This window comes from Hippoglossus stenolepis, chromosome 3 (genome assembly GCF_022539355.2).
Source record: "Hippoglossus stenolepis isolate QCI-W04-F060 chromosome 3, HSTE1.2, whole genome shotgun sequence".
Lineage (NCBI taxonomy): Eukaryota > Metazoa > Chordata > Actinopteri > Pleuronectiformes > Pleuronectidae > Hippoglossus > Hippoglossus stenolepis.
The window spans coordinates 5,815,835-5,834,004 of NC_061485.1; the positions used below are offsets into that span (position 1 = coordinate 5,815,835).

General features: G+C 41.4%; 1 protein-coding gene across 1 annotated transcript; it reads left to right on the forward strand.

The window, feature by feature from the left end:
- Positions 1-1,958: 1,958 nt before the first annotated feature.
- Positions 1,959-12,343, forward strand: LOC118105495 (angiotensin II receptor-associated protein). Its single transcript, XM_035153340.2, has 5 exons — positions 1,959-2,119; positions 3,509-3,543; positions 3,721-3,829; positions 4,659-4,869; positions 9,605-12,343. Exons 1-5 carry the CDS (start codon positions 2,093-2,095, stop codon positions 9,727-9,729), a joined length of 507 nt encoding a protein of 168 aa, XP_035009231.1. The 5' UTR covers positions 1,959-2,092; the 3' UTR covers positions 9,730-12,343.
- Positions 12,344-18,170: the final 5,827 nt, after the last annotated feature.

Genomic DNA, 18,170 nt, shown 5'->3' on the forward strand with positions numbered 1-18,170 from the left:
AAAAATAATAATCTGTTTAGTAGCTTTTGTATCATCATGCTAACAAAATGACAAACAAACAAACAACCCACCACAAAGAACAGCGGTGACACCGTATCTTCCATAATTTAAATAATTTCATGAGCAGTATTCAATCAATCATCACCAAGACAAAAAAAAACTTTTAACTGTGGAAAACATGTAGAAACTTCAAAGAGAGATAAATAAAATAACATTAAAAGACAGTTTTCAGGGGGAGATCAAAGAAAAGGTCCCACAGAGATAAAAGGAGCAGCGATGATAATTGTACCGATCGAGGTATTGACAGTTAATATTATAAACAACGGAAGACAAATCTTTCACACGATCTAAATAACAACATCTCTGATCTCTGTAAATCTCCTGTCATGTCCGTCAGCGCAGGTCAGGACGTAAACGGATCATTTGTTTCTAATTACATTTACTGCTTCGAGCAACGTTTTCCCTCCGGTGCTTGAAGTCATTACACCTCAAATTATATAACATGTCTGTCACAGCGCACACACACACACACACACACACACACACACACACACACACACACACACACACACACACACACACACACATTACATACAAACACCTTCAACCCAGCACGTTCAGCTGAGTCAGACGTGTTTCGGAAGCATAAAAGCTTTAATCAGAGGGAAAAGTCACCCGCAGGTCAGAGGTCAGGCTGGATACTGAAGAGCAGCGGCCATCTGCCATGTTTGATTCACAACACGGGTCACAGCTCCTTTCAGATACAAGAGGACAGAAGCTGTAGTTGTAGAAAAGAAGAAAAAAAACCACACAGAGAGGAAATGACATTAGCATTTTAAAGATGTTGCCGCTGCTCCGGTCCACAGCGACTCACACTGAGCTCAGGGCTTCGATGTGCTCACATCCTGAAACTGACATCGAGCAACGAGCGACATGACGAGTGCAAATGTCTGTAAAAGCTCCGGGACTGAGACGTACTTCATGATTCTGTGCCTTCAGAAGAATGAGAGGTGAAGGGACGACTCTGCAAATCTGATCAAATAAAGTCCACCAGCTCTTTGTGGAGCTTTCAGCTGCACGTCATGGTTTTCAACAGCAGGCGAAATGCTCAGCTGGATCTGGTCATGTGACCTTTATGTAATTACAACCTGCCGGAGAATGAACGATTAGAAATAGACCAGAAATATGGCAAAAGGAAAATGAGCGACTCTCCACACGCACCTGCACAGAGGAGTTTTCTCTCAGGGAAATTCCAGTTTATTACAATAGATCAGTTGATGTATTTAAAGATGGACGACATGGCTGTTTCCCAAAGGTGAAGCTAAATCTGGTTGATGAGACATATTCATCAATGTTATCAGCAGGTTTAACATCATTAAAACATGAGTTTTGTGTTATAATAATATATATTTTACACGTTATAACCTACGTTTTGGGGATAAATCATTATGTGATTTACTTTACAACGTGATGTCATAACAACATGAAAACATCATGTTATAACACGAAAGTATCAGTTTATAAAGTGACAAATATATATATACAAAATTATATATGCTAGAATCATATATATATATATATATGCTTTTCTGTTTCTGGCCTGTCAGCAAAATGCTTCTATAAAAACCACACAGTCATAAAATCATCAACCTGCTGCTGTTTTTTTTGTTCAAATGATGATTGTGCAAAATATAATAAATAATAAAAAGAGAAACTGAGCAGGAAGTTAGATGTTTACTTTGCAGACGCTCCCTGCTTCATTCCTGATCGTTCATAGTGAACCACTGGAGGGACACTGAGACCTGGGAATTAAAAAAAACTTTAAATCAAAAACCTACTGTGACTGATGCTGATGCTCATGTGGTTTATTTTCATTCTCTCTGACCACAGCAGCAGGAACAGAGAGGAGGGGGGCTGAGTCACATGGGAGGCAGTCAGGTTGGAGTCACATGGTTCGTGTTTGCAGGCTGATGTGAGGGGAGGAGGAAGTTTGTGTAAAGAGGAAATCTGAACTTTTTCATGCAGCCTCCTCAACAAGTGGCAGCAGAGAAGCGGTTCAAAGCTGAGCTGCTCTGAACTCACACAGGACATCATGGAAATCCCTGCGATCAACCTAAAGGTGAGACTCCTGCTCCACTTCGTCTCATTGGTTTTAAAGCCTGGTGTTCAATTATGTGATGATGTCAACTCTGTTGCTCAATGTCTAATTCCTCTGTGTGGAAACAACGAGACACACAGCACAGGCTGAACACAGGCTGAACACAGGCTCTGTGTTTCTCTTGGACGGCTTTCGTTGAGCTGTTAAAGTTATTTAGTGGATTTAGCCTCCAAAGATAATCAAACATTATACATTTGTTAAAAGTATTTTAAAGTCTGAAGAGCTGAGTTTTCAGTGGTGAGGAGCTGACATGTGGTGAGTTCCACTGTGGGAGGTGAGACATGCAAACATAGTGATGAATCGACTCATTGTGTAGCAGACGTCTGTGTGATTTCATTAAGATCAAACTAAAAACTCATCTGAAGTGAATCTGCTGGTGGATGTGGCAAAAAACAGATCATCACTTGAGCGATATAACAATCTGTGTCTTAGATGTGTTTATATAATAATATCGTATCAGTTATTTCTGATTTCTTCCACTTGTGTTTAAAAACCTTCTATTAGAGAAACTTTTTTTCTGTAAGTGATGTCTGCTGAGGCCAGAGCCTTTAAATTGAATTATGTCTCTGTGCTGTTTCTAAAGGCTTCATAGTTTAAAAGCGATTTGAACAAAACTCATTCAAAGCTCGGAAACTTTGACTTTACATCAAAAGTGAAACATAAGAGAAAGAAGATAACGATTGATTTTCTAATATGACAAAAAATGTCATGAAATCAGTTCAATTCCGTTTGACTTTTAGCTCTTCAGCTTCTTCACCTTGAACTTTGTGAGTTCACATAGATTAAAAAAAGGCTACAAAATTATAATTACTCCTCATAATGATAAATAAAATCCAATTAGAATTAAAATAAATGATTATTTCTACATCTATTAAACCATTTTTGTTGGGGCAATACATATTCTAAAAAATAGTAAATGGCTGCAAAATAACAATTTGTCAAAATGGTCCAATGCTAGGATTATCTATAGTTTTCCTATTACATATTATATATTTAATTATCTTATTTTTTTTATCTAGAAATTACTTTTCCTTTATACTAATATTTTGGATTAAGCAACTAATTATTGGGGCTATGAATATTCTGAAAATAGTAAATGAAGTGTAAATGGCTGTAAAATCATATTTAGTCAAAAATTATCCAAAATAAAATATCCATTAGTATTTCTAATATTAATGAATTAATAAAATGTCAGAAAAGTCTCTTATTGTTCCACCCACTTCAAAACTCTGGCTTTCAGCTGTTAATATGATTGATCATCAGTTATAGGTTATAGTTCATTTTCTTAAAGTATTGAAGAGATATTAAACAACCGTATATTTAACTCCTGTCTCCTGTTCTCTATCTCAGGCCATAGTACTGGTGCACTGGCTGCTTACAGTATGGTGAGTGTGAGTTTTTTTTTTTTCTTTCACAGAGCTGGGGAATTTCTCTCCTCGTCAGACACACACACTCGCACACACACACGCACACACACACGCACACACAACCCTGTAACCTCCACGTCTGATACTAACCCTTGTGTGAGAACGGGCCTGGTATGAATCGTGTCTGTCCTGCAGGGGTTCCATGGCGTGGCTTCCCAGCTCCTTCCCCTGGGGGAACTTCAGCGTTTTAGCGGTGGGCGTCTGGGCCATTGCACAGAGGGACTCCATCGATGCCGTGCTCATGGTGAGTGTCGGCCTGCAATCTTACCGTCATGTGACACGTAGCCGGAGTCTAACTATAGGCACTGCACTGCGTATCCGTGCTAACCTATTTGTCTGAGGAATCTAGGGCAACCTGCGAGCGTCCCTCAGAGAAAGATGCCCCCCCCCCTTAACTCAGCTCAGGGAACAGTCGTGGTGTCTGCATTAGTTCAGTGAGGCGGGTTTTACAGAAGTGTTTCAGACTTTCATTTCCATTTGATGGGGTTTTACTTAAAGGCCAGAAAATGACAAATGCAAACTCTGACCTTAGAGCTACTTCCCAGTGACCCCTGAGCAGTGGTGCCAGATGAGAAACACAACTGAAGACACATCTCAATTATCTCCAGGTTTCACTTTGGGACGTTTTTTAAAATGATTTCCATTTATCTTTTGGTCAAAACTTTGCACACATTTTACAGAATTCACAAGAGCTTAAATTAATGAAGTGATTTTATATAAAAAAGGTCAAAGGTCACCTTCACTGTGACTTGCTGTTTTCTCAACATTGTTAAGCACCGGAGCTCAGGAGGAAAAAGGGAGACGGATCATATTTCATGCATTTTGATTGGTCGTTGATGACCTAAAACCACGAGGCAGTGATTAGTTCCTTTAGGTGAATAATTACTGTTCCCAGGATGTGAGATAATAAAGGCAATAGAGGGATTTCTAAATTGAGAGTTAGTATGTTCTCTTGCATTGTGACTTGCAGTTCGATTTTTATCTAATTTCCTCTATGAAAGCAATTTTCTTGAGTATAGAACACAGGGAACTTTTCCCTGTGGTGTTTTCACTCTGTTGTCATTTCTCTGCAGTTTCTGGTGGGGATGATTCTGACGATACTCACCGACATCATCCACTTTGGGATTTATTACGACCTGACCGAGTCGGCACTGCTTCGGTCGAAGGACTTGTTCCACTTCAGCGCAGGAATGGCCATTCTCAACCTGCTGCTCAAACCCGTGTCCTGCTTCTTCGTTTACCAAATGTACCGCGAGCGAGGAGGAGATTACAACGTCAACTTCGGTGAGTGGCATCAGCTGTTCGGACACCCAGTCAAGGACAGTATTGGAAGTTTGTCGTTTTTTTTGAAGAAAGTTCTCATGTGTCACTGATGCTGCTGCGCACCAGAGGATACATTCAGATCTGAGGCGGATCCAAAGATCGTGTTGTGTGAGGGGTTCACTGACATAATCTCAATTTAACCCATTTATAGTATTTATATCATTTCTTTCCCCTATTTTTATATTATTTTATATTTATACTTGCACTAATTCACCACAGCAAATTCTTTGTATGCGAAAAACCTGCTCGGCAATAAAACCTGATTCTGATTCTGAATCAGAGTCTCTCAGATTCCAAACATGATTCAAGTATTATGAAAGTATTATGAAAGGAACAGTGATTGGACGAGTGAGCATTAACCATCACCCACCAGATGTTGTGTATCTGTGTTTGGAGCCGAAACATACTAACCCGCCTACAGCGTAAATAACACTTTGGTCTCCTTGGCCAAATAAGAAAAGTCTGCAAAACACTTTCACTGCAAATCGTTACCAAAAAAAGTGCAGCTAGCTGACAGCGCCGGTGGTCCACCTCCATTTTTGTGGTTTCGTTCAGACTACTCCCGTTTGAAAGGTTTATTGCAGCAGCAGAACGTCATGGGAGTTTGGCGTCTAGACGTCTAGATGATATTTGCTCAAGTGACGAGCAAATATCTTTGACCCCTGTGTGAGAGCCTACAGGTGGAGGCTGGAGGAGCTGAATCGACAGCAGAGGCAGTGCCAAGCGAAGGGAGAGATGGGAAATATGTGCAGTTTAAAAAAACGCCATACTGGGAGGAGGTGTGTGATGGACGGTCGTCGAGAGTGAGGCAGGTCACATGATCAGAGCAGCGCAGCTCGGGTTGGCTGCTTGAACTACGGCTCGCAAGTGTCGCTCCATTTTTCTGAAGTGAAGTTTGATCACGCCAGTTTGTGCGAGTTCTCACGATAAAAAGATGAATATCGGTTACACCTGTTGTGATGTCTGTGGTCTCCCATGTTTCTCAAATCTGCCTTAAGATTGTCTAGTGTGCCGTCGACATATATCAACAGGAAGAAAACAGATATTTGACAGTTTATTGTAAATTACAGACCAGAAAGATGGAGCATGATCTACTTTTATTTTTGAAAATTACATAACACGACAAGGTTTCTTCCATCAAGTTCGGATTCCGGTAAATTATCTGAGATATGAGGTTTTTCTACTTCCCACAGAAAAACATCCACAGCCCCGAGTGCGACCAAAACTCGAGGTGCGATGAGACGCTGGAGTCCAGGGGGCGCTGGAGTCCAGGGGGCGCTGGAGTCCAGGGGGCGCTTTGAGCTCCTCGCTGTGTTGTCTTATGCTGTTTGTCGTGAACGCGCTCCTGCCAAGTGCAGAACCACCGGCAGATGATCCCGCAGTCAAACTCATTAGTTCCAGTCACAAGACTTTAAATGTCCGAGCCGCGGTTCGGCCGGGCGAGGAAATCAATTCTGCGTGAGCTGTTTGTAATATCTGTGTCGTCCTGGTCACCAGTTCACGCTGCATGAAGGAGCACATTAAACCCATGGAGGCCGAAAAAACACTGATCTGAAAAGCATGATGGGAAAAAAATAGCTCGGCACAGATGTGAGGAGGAGCAGAGAAATGTAGACGTTGTTATTGACCACTGAGCCCGTCTCTCTCCTCGTGAGCAAACAAACGAGAAGAGCTCGTCCTCCACCGAGACGTCAGGAGATTCTGAAGATGATGTTCTTTGATTAATCGTGTGAGGCCGTTGATTTGTGGACCAATGAGAGTTTTTCTATCAGAAATCCCACAGAGCTGCAGTTCCAGCCTGACTCTTAAATCCTTATACTCGTGGATTCAGCTACATGGATTAACAGTGTGTGTTCATACTCATTAATTGTATTGATGGTCGATTCAGAGCGGTTCCATGCAGGGGCCAGTGAGCTTGTCTTCTTCATCCAGTGTTTCCCGTCAGAAAGAGACGACATCATGAAAACACATTTAAATTCACTCAATCCAGATTTTATTTGGATCTGCACACACTTGTGAATATCAGTCCCCTAAACATGCTTTTGATTTTCATCAAGATCCAAGAATTATTTTCTGATAAATCAAAGAAAATGTTGAAAAACTCTCTATATAGATAATAACGTTGAGGTAGTCGAAAAAACTGGTGTCACATTAAAACTCGATCACATAAAAACAGTAGAAGGGACAATAAGAATAAATAAATAAGAATAAATAAATAAATAAACTAAAAGGTGGTAAGAAAATGATTAAAAAAAGACGTCATGAGCCCAGGGCCCTGATTTCTATGATGTAATCTATTACACTAGATATTTGGAAATGCCATTGAATCTCAACCCTGCGGCTGAAAGAACCTTCACCTCCTGATTCAGATATCTGGGAGATACTTGAATGCTGATGAATCTGTTCTCTGTGGTTTTACTCTACCGCCACACAGACTCAGCAGGTTGATCCTTCAGACTGTGATTGTGCAGTGACTGATTAATGCAGCGGAAGTTAGTGACATACGATGTGTGTGTTTTAATCGCTGTCTGATTGCGTCGCTGGTATTAACGTGGTTTCCCTGCTGCACTGAGCTCACTGGGGGACGCAGGTAATCAGGTGGAATGTAGATTCAGGGCTCCAGCGCTCCCTGAATTTTGACTAACATCCCTTTAATGCTGGTTAAAATCACTGCTTAATACGATAAAGGCTGCAAGACACAGCGATCTCACATTTAATATTGATTTAATCTATTATTTTGATCTAAATTTAAAGAAGTGGATAAAACAGTGTGTTTCTCTGCTATAAAAGAAACTGTAAATAAAGTTGGACGACACGTCTCCACTTCCTCCCACAAACCCGAAGCCCAAATATCCCAGATACGGGAGCTGCCATCTTGCACTGGTGATTGTTGTGATCATTGTGGAGTGGAGCCACCCACTGAGACATGTGATCAACCAATCATGAGTCAGTCTCAGTGGTCACATCCAGCACCATGGGGGGGCTACATGTTTTCAGCTGTGTGTTCGCGGTCACACAGTCGATTCCTGTGTGTAATCTGGTTTTCTTGCATGTTATGATTTGTAACCCTCCCAGTCCCTCTCGCTGTTTGTCACACTGCACTGTCATGTTTTCTCTCGTGTTGTCTCGTGCTCTTCCTGTTGTGATTTGACCTTTTTGTTCTCTCCTCTCTTCTCTCCTCCGCTGCTGACCTTCGACCTCTCAGACTTAGAGACCTCAGTGGACAGTCGCTGCACTACGGACAGTGCTGACAGTTTCTTTATTGGCCGCCGCTATTGATTCCCCGGCTCCCTTTTTACCATTTCTCTCCTCCAATCATCCTCTTCCATCCCCTTCCACACAGGAAGTAAGATCACAAAGCTGCTGGACCAAAAAGAAAAAGACTCTCTTCTTTCTCTTTGTCTGTTCCCACCTTCCTCAGTCTTCACCACCTTCCATTACCTGTCTTCATAGCTGTGTTTCAATGTGTTTGTATTCATGTCTATTCCATTATATGTTGATGTGTTTCTGGAATCAATGTTTTATTCATTTTAGTCACTCTCCAGACGCCTCATTAGTGATTGTGTTTGCATATATTTAAAGCAGCGCTGCATGATGGTGCACATTCTCAAATCAGCCTAATTAAAGTCAACATATTGTTGCCTCATAATAGACAATGAATGCAACATGTTTTCATGGGCACTTAGAGGACGACAGAGGATTTAAAATTGTTACGCTATCAATAAAGTTTGCATTAAAGGAGACACATTCTGCTCATATTCAGGTTCGTCTCTTTAATTTGGGTTATTGCTTGAAAATGTTTAAATGCTCTAATGTTCAGAAAACACATCACTGTCTTCATACATCGCTGCAGCTCCTCTTTTCAGCCGCTGTCTGAAACCCTCCTTTAGCTCCTGTCTCTTTAAGCCCCCCCCCCTCCTGAGTCGGCTCTGATTGGTCAACGGCTTCTGGCATTTGCAGGAAAATGTTTACCTGGCTTTGTTAGGGGGCGTGCCAGAGTAACCGCTGAGCGTGCATTACACAAAACATGGGACATCGTGCTGTGAAGTATCGGCTGAAGTATCACTGCAGACTTTGGCTTTTGGCAGACTTTGGCTTTTTTACATTTAAACCCCCCCCCCCAAAAAAACATAACACACAAGAGGAGAAAAACTGAAAAAAAGCATCATATGTCTCCTTTAATAAAATAAAAGGATTATCAAATCTCTGCAATGAAGTTAAATAACTTGTGAGTCAGTGGTCGTGGTGATTGTGACCATGTCAGAGTCTGAGCTGTTTGCAGAGCGTCACACGATGTCCTGTAAGACGTAACAAATGGATTGTAACACTAAACGGCCTCCACAGAATTCATGTGAGCGCAGGTTTTCAGTGTGAACAGTTAGCGCCGCTCGAGGAGACGTTTAGCGTTCATCAGCAGGAGTGAGATTTACTGGTTCCAGCAGCGTAATCCACATTAATCCAGACGGGACCACATGCTCAGGATAGTAAATCTGCATAACTTTGTCACGATTGTGTGTGTGAGGAAAACTGAGTGCGAAAAGAAACCAAGAAAAAACACCAGAGGAAGTTTTGTAGAAGCTTTAATATGTTTACAAAACCGTTCTTCAAATCAAGAGCGTTGATCACATGAGATTAGATGATAAAAAACATTGAGTGTGTGTGTGTGTGTTTGACGACTTCTGGTTTATCTCTGCAGGTTTTCCCTCGGTATCACGGAACAGAGACGCCTACCAGTCCATCGACCAGCAGGACGAGGCCTCCAACCCGGCCAATCCCTTCAACCAGGCCGAGGAGGGCAAACCAGCAGTCCGCACATACTGAGTGAACCACACACTGTTCTCCTCTCACATTTTTACGCAGCAGTGCTCAGGGGCAACTCTTACAAATCAATTCCACGTCCGTCCATTTGTTCCGTACAGTCGCTCTGCTGCAGCGCTGAAAACACAAATTGAATACCTTTATTATGGTAAACCAGCCCGGTCTGGGTTTTTAAAATGAAATGTGGCGTAATTAAACCCATCGTAACTTCGTGTCTTCGAAGGGGGGGAATGTTTTTCTTTTTTTGCTGAGCTCATTCATCACTGCTGAATAAATACAGAGGTAAAAGTGGCTCCAGCAGTCCTGTGCTGTGTTACTGTTTTTACCGGCTACTATTTTTAGTGGAACTGTTGTTTCACTGGTTTACTTTTCCCAAGTGAATCGTTTAGTTTTTTTACAAATGTGGCGTTTACAGACATTACGAGTCATTTGTGTTTCTGTAAATGTTTGAAGGACTCGTCATCTGCTGTAGGAAATTATTCTTTTCCTGTTCGTGTTTTCTTTACGACGCAGCAATACTCAAAGCTCTGGACAGTTTTTAACACAGGAGTGTGTCAAGCCTGAGACACGACCAGAGCTTGAGTCTGATTGGTTTGTTTGTGTTGATCTATGCAAAATCCTGATGAAAACAGCACTGTGTGAAATATATACGATTTTTAAATGATAGAGGTACGACTCTTCTCTGTATATAAAGTCCCCTTAAAGGGAAAGTCTGCTATTTTTCAACCTGGGCCCTGTGTTTATAGATGTGGGCGTGTAAATGAATGGTACTTTAAAAAAACAACAACTTTAGAATCAGTCCAGTGGAACGTCTCTGCCAGAAGCCGCGCTACAATGTAACCCTATGGGGCAACTGCGACCGTCCACGAAATGTCCCCTAAAAGGCTCAAATTGATATATCAGGTTTTTTCCTAAGAGTCTGGCAACATTAAACATGTCTAGGTTTTGTAAGAACCATTAGAGTAAGGTTGAAAAATACCAGAAGTCCCCTGCGTTAGATTGCACAAACTCATCGATATCCATTGCCTAAATGTGCCGGATGGTAAAATTGTGAAATTTTTGAAAGTCCTGCGTCCGTCCCCTTTATCCAGATCCACATCTACATTTATTGGGATCTTTTTTGACTCTTTTTTGAGTTGTGTGGTTGTTTTTGTGTAAATCCTGCTGACAATCAAATCAACACAAAACAAACCAAACCAACCGACAGGGGGTGAAAACATAACCACTCAGTCCTGATCCTGACAAACTGCGGATCAGAAGATGTTCCTGTAATGTACAAGCAGCAGATATGAGGAATTGTTTTAACATCACAAATGTTACGTGACTTTGAATCTTTATATTTTACCAGCAGCTCTGTCATGAGTGCTCATGGAAAGATGAATAATATTGCACATCATTCCCTGAACAGCATATGAAGTGTGCTCTCTCTGTTAAACACTGAGGTCAGAGCTGTGGCTGCAGGCTTCACTGAGTGATTTCCCCATTTGGATTTTTTTTTATTTTTAACACTCAGTTCTCTTTTGAAAGTGTGACGAGCTCAAAGTTCCTGTTTTGAAATCCCAATTAGTATAAGTGACAGAGCAGAGATGTGGCAACTATGGATAAGTGAAGCAATCATTGCTCAGCAGTGTGAGAACCGGACATAAGGTCAGAATCTTAAAGTTACACAATCAACAATAATGTGCATTTCTACTTCTTGTATGAATGTGGATTCAGAACATAGACTGTAAATAAAAATGCACGACACGTCTCCACCTCCGCTCGTTGTACAGAATGGGTGCATCCATTTTGTACGTTATCCCAGGTACGAATTCTGCCATCTTGGGCTGATGACGTCATTTGGAGCCGAGTCTGCGCACTAGCGATCGGGGGATGGAGTTGCGGTAGCGAGGTCCCGCCCATAGACATAGCTGTCAATCATGATGTTTCACCCTGTTTTTATAGCATCAGTGTTGTAAGATTGAAGAGATTTATTTAACGTGACCTTTTTTTGTTTGGTCCATGTCCCATCTGCTAACATAAAGGGGCGGGATTTATGACCTATACTGCAGCCACCCACCAGGGGGCAACTGCGCTACTGTGGCTTTACTTTTGGGGAGCCGTCGTGTCGTCCATCTTTATAGAGTCTTTAGTCGAGAAACCTTGTCTTTGTCATTTTGTTCGTAATGAAGCTCATTTTAAAAGTTCCATCTTTGCACCAGGAGAAAGTTACCCAGACTGATCTTTGATTAAGTTTTTATTTAATTACATAGATAATATTCTGCTGTGAGTTCAAATACTTGTCTTGATCCCTGTTAAATACTCATTGTTTCTCGTGCTGTTTCTTCTGGATCCTCATGAAAACGTGAACGTATCCTGAAATAAAACAGACGTTGTAGCAGCTTCAGCTTCATGACACTCGTTCTGAGAGAGATTGGGTTTGAACAAGATCAAATAAAACTGCTTCAAAGAAACAAAGATTGTTACGCCTGCTGCTGTGATCACTGTTTCACTAAGTTCTGGTGTTTTCATGAAAATGCTGCAGCTGTGCTTTAATTCTGAATTTAAATGTTTTGTTGCACCTTGTTTTTTCTTCTTTATTTCTTTGGAAATAAAAAAAAAGGACCGATATCTGTTACATGCAGGTTAAGTGTTGAATCATTTTAATTATTCTCGTGTCTGTGTTTAATTATTTTCTTCTGCTCTGTGTTTGCTCTCACCCTGCTCCTCTCGAACATCCCTCTGTCTGCCTGCTTTTATTTATCCAGCCAGAACACACATTTATCTTCCCCGCTCCTCCCGTCCTCTGGCCTCCTGCTCTCGCACTCCGCTGTGCACTTTCCCACAGACACACCACCTTCAGCCGTAAACCATTTTCAGCGAGAGCTTGTCAAAACTCACCTCACGCTCCCCCACTCGGTACAAACCACACCGTCACCTCTGTACTCGTCCTAAAATGATACGAGCCTCGTGAAAATTAAGTATCTTCTCCTTTTCTCTTTCTGCAAATATACAACAAGCATTAGTAGAATCATAATACTTGTACCTGCAATATAAAAGACCAGATTTTCATATTTCACCCATGCATATCCCTGCAGGTGAGGGTCACTGTTCCTTAATACATTTCAGAACAGTAGTACACAGAGAATGTGAACTTTGAGTCAAGGTTTATGTCCCTGATGACTTTCTTTGTCAGCCTGAATGCTCCATTGTCCTCGAGTGTGTGGGCTGCGGAGCGCTGAGCCCTTGAGGCTGCAGCCTTGTTAACTGTTTATATATGGTGGAGCCTCCTGGGCCTCTGGAGAAGGCATGGAGGGAAATTGTGTTAGTGCAGCAGCGACAGATACGATCCTGTACACATCCAGATGCGGGAACGTGTGCTAACATTCCACTGATTGTACAATAACAAGCATGTTCAGCGTCTGAGTCCAGCTCCAGTCATTTTAATGGAGAGACTGAGGCAATGTGATGATTAAAAGTTGCCTCTGTTACCTCCAGTGTCTGTGGCGACATGAGGTGATCTGCTCGTTCTCTAATCATTGATTTTTCAAGAGGAATGATAATGAGGACGTAGATGAGAGAAGTCGAGGCAAGAATTTGTGTCACACACCGACTCTGAATTCTTTCAGTTAAATCGAGCTTTATTCAATTGGTCTGTAATTTGATTTACTTACACAATGCTTTCAATTTCCTGTAAACATCCGGATGTTATTTGGAGCTAAATATATAGCAGCACTGGTACATTTCTAATTTATCAATTCTAACAAACTTCTAGTTCGACCTCGAGAATCTTAAATCAGTGCACAGCAGATCAGACATGTGATAAATACATACATCACATGGTATCTGGAGAGTAAACCAATAAAGATACTTTATCTTGAGAGATTTTCTATTTTCCACATAGCGGAGATTGAGAGATTGAGAGATTGAGAGATTGAGAGATTGAGAGATGCAGCCAAATGTTCAACCAAAGAAATGAAGACGTTTGAGCCAGTTTGCATCTTTCACATCTACATGATATTCCTTATTTACCACAATGTACATCAGCCACTAGGAAAGTCAATGCATTAAACTGAAAGACTTCGAGAAACTAAAAGTAAAAGGGGAACAACTTTATGCCATTTCAGGGACCGCCCCCGATTGTGTCTCTCAAACGCTCCTTCAAATGTGGCCGACACATGCTTCCCTCTGGAGCCAAAACTATCCCAGGATGCATTGCTCTTTGGGGACAAACTGTATTTTCTAGTTTGCACTTTTAAATGTAAGTATCAGGATTCAACTCAACGAAACAGCTAACTTTACACATGTTAAAAAACCAAGGGGACTTAAAACGTTCTTGTCATGTCCACTTGTCAAATTGCGGTTTACGGCGCAGGCTTCGAAGGCCAGTCCACGCAGCCCCCCCCTTAAATTGGGACACAGTTTATACATTGTAATAAATTGCCTGGAATCTTAAACTGGTTTCTAATTGGATTTTAACTGAATTTGTTTATTCCCGTCATGCTCCACCAGCGCACCAGATGTCCTCGTGCTCCCAGCAGCCACTGCTCCCAACCACTGGAACGTCCCCGCCCACCTGCACACCTGTCCCTTATTGTCTCTGCTGTATTTATACCAGAGATTTCACCTCCGTCTGTTCCCACAATCCTCCTGCGTGTCTCACTGTGATTCCCTCTGTGCTGTGGTCAACTCTCCGGCCTGCCACCTCGTTACCTGTTTTAGTTTCCTGTTACCTGCCGGAGTGCCTGTCCACCTTTCTGCCTGCAGGTCGGAGTTGTCATCATTTCCTCTAATAAAGTAAAATCACATCGTGACGAGGTGAGATGTTTCAGAAACGAGGCCAAATTTGCCAAAAAGCAGGGGAACACTTCAAATCACTTAAAATAATCCCAATAATCAGTATTTTGTAATGATTTACAGGCTGGATTTCTCTGTCAGAGTCTGTGGGGGGGGGTCTTAAGCAGCAGGCGACCTGTGTTAATGATTCATTTGCTCAGAGCTTCTGACCAGACTGGGAGGCCGGGGCCGTGAAATGGAAAAACAAACGGTGGGGAGGACGATGGTGGAGAAACCAACAAGCTGCTGATTAATACGGAGCCGCCGGGTTCGCTCTCCTGAGCCCTGACACATCCTCGGGCTCACACCTGCGATTCCTCCCATTCAAGGACACGCTCACTCGCTGCCATTGTTGTTGGACGCAATAAAAAGGAACTCAATTTGTCAGCTCTGTTATTGCGTTAGCGTCGATCCCCCGGGGAGGTTTGTGAAAGAATGAGTTTGTGGGCGTCAGAGCTGCAGACGTCTTATTTACAGCGTTGAGATGTGACTAATATTTCTGAAATCTGATTTATGTTTATTCCAGAAAAAGATATTTGGTGAAGAAACTAACAACTTTTAGTGCTTAATTCATTTTTTTAAAGAAAATCCGCTGCACAAGTGATCTGGTGTCTGAGGTAAATATCAAATAAGTAACATTCTGCCTCTTTATCAAACTTTAAACTGATCAGAATCAATACAGCACAGTGTTGATTCAACACAGGCAATAACACTCATAGGGTTTCATATGAAGTATTGATTCAATACCTTGATATTGCTTATTTTTTTCTTATGTTGCTTTGTTCATTTCAGTTATTTCGTAGGATTTTTCTCTTTTCCCAGGAGAGAAACTCACAAGTTTCAAGTTACAAGTTATTTATCTTTTCTATATGAGTATATAAGTATTTTTGGAGTATTTTCTATTTCACACAAAATGACATTATGATTAATGGTGTTAGAAGGCAACAAGTGAAAAGACCTGAATTAATGCACCACCACAGAAAATGTCCCAAAACAAAACACATGTGGAGTCACCATCAGGCTCATACTGGGTTTGGCTAAATGCTAAATGCTGAAATACTGTTCATCAGCAACATAATCTAAAATTAAGACTTTTCCATCTTGGGGCCCCACTCCATAGCTGCCTCCTGCGTTGGCCGCTGTTTATCTGTTTCGTCGCCAGAACTCACTTGAATCACGTTTTAAAACAAAACAAAACTCTTCTCGTTATTCAGAAAATGTAAATATTTAGTAAAAAAAAAAGTCAAAAGTCAAGTGGAATCATTTGTCTTAGTCAAGCACGTCTGAAGTCAAATTTCATGTCATGTGACTCGAGTCCTTGGTGCGTCCTCCACGGTGCCGACTTGAGACGAGTGTTAAAGAGGAGAGCGTCGGTAACGAGCTGCTTGTGTTTCCTAGCAACATCGCAGCCACAGTTAATGTTGTTTATACATCTCAACCTTTTCTGCTGCTCTAAATATGGCATTTTAATTCAATAGATTCATCATTTATCATTATTATATAACATATATAATGTTTTTTCGTTGCAAATGTAATATAATAATATTTACCAGTACTTTTCACATTACTTTTTACTTTTATTTGACTGTATTTTTATGTAAGTCATTTTACTTAAATTTATTTTAACTAACAATATTTTTATTTGCCTCCAATTTTCCACTACACCGTCCTCTCATGATTTTTGTTTTGCACCACCATGTTTTCTTTCTGCATTCACAGTAAACATGAACTCAATATAAACCAGATTTTCCGACTGAGTGCAGACTCCCAATTATTTCTAAATAAATAAATACAAAGAAAACGGCAATTAGCACGTTTTCATTCACACTTCCCGATGCAGGCAGAGCAGACAGGGGGATACAAATATGAACCTGAGAGCAGCTGGGATCAAACTGAAACCTCTGGCTGTGACTTCTGGGTAAATTATACAGCGCGGGGCACTGAGTGATGAAATATATTGACTGACCTACAGGTCTGTGTTTGAGTTTAGATGCACAGGAGAGATAATCCGTCTCCTCTGGATGGGCAGATATTTGCGGAGGAAAAGAAAGTGAAGGAGGATTGTTAAACATCTGGAGCTGTAACAGAAAGACAAGGAGCAGAAACATCAAAAACCCTCGGAGATGAAACCGGTGTTCGCAGGTGATATTGATTCAGGGATGACATTTTGATGACTGGAGCATCTCCGGTCCCCAGGGGGCGCTCTCTCAACCCCCTGACCTTTTCACACTGTAGCCTCGTCCATCTGCCATCGGTGATAACGCCATCAGCATTGATTCCATTTACCCTCCAATCGCACGGCGGCCCACAGAGAAGGGGGGGCGACAAATCCCTCGACATTAGGCAAAGGACTGATTGGCTGCAGTTGTTAACACTGTCTCCTGGGGGGGGGTTCTTATAAATTCATGACAAAAGAACTGTCATGAAAGAAACAGAGGCTGAGAAATCCTGAATTTTACTTCTCAGTGAGCATTGACTTCCTAAAACACTGGATCTATAATGAAAGCAATGATTGGCGACTTTCATTCAAGCCTTTCATGATCGATGTCCTTGTCTTTTAAACTCCACACGTCTGTATATACACGTAGACTGTATTTAAAGGTATATACACATTGTTTCTGTTGTTAAGTCTCTAAACCAAAACTGAGATGACGTTATTCAGTCTGAGAAAATCCAGGTTTTCCCTGAATTTACGTTCCACATATCTACTCCACTTATTAAAGGGCCGATAGATAAGTTTAGGCAATGACAGAAACCATGTTTGGAAATATAATGATTAGGAGGTGGGGTTTGTGACGTATACTGTAGCCCGCCAACAGGGGGCGATCAAGATATTTTGGCTTCACTTTCGGGGAGCTACCATATCGTCCTCTGTGCTCTGACTGTAATTTAAAGTTACAGTCTGTCCTGTCACTTCCCGATAGTGAGTCAGTGCAGCGTCCAGGACGAGTCACAACCTCTCGTCTTGTCAACACAACGACGGCAGAAGCTCTCGGCAAACGACCATCCCCACCACCTGCTCCTGGCAACAAACCAGAGAGAACTAATATAATTTTTTTATTTAAAAAAAAAAATCCCCTGTTCTGTAATCGTCTTTTAAAGCTCCCATCTATATAAAAGTCTACAGAAATGTATTCAGCTGTAAAACTGCAGCGCTGCAGTTGTGTAGGCTCATCACCGCAGTTTTGTGTAGCATGATTAAGACGTCCGTGTATTTTCATCCTCATTATTTAACCATTTGTGGTTTTATCTCAATCTGCTCTATTTGGTCTAATTGTATTTTCTTTCATTTCTGCGGTGACCCAGTTTTTCCATGGAGACCATTAAACATTCATCTGATCTTTATCTTTCTCTTCTGTCTTTAATGTTTTTTTCTTCAATTCCATGATGATGACGACTTTAGATCTGAATAATGGTTCCTTGGAGGCAGACTTGTTCTTCTGGTATGTCCTCTGTGATAATGTAAAGTGAATGGAGATAAGGTTTGTCCGCTCTTAAGCCTCAACTACAGGACCGTGGATCAGTGGCGGATCGAGGATATTTCTAAATGACGTATCAATTATATTCAAGAATTACAGTAATTGTGTACTTCAAAAAAGCTTAGAGAATAAAATGTCAGATTTATTGTT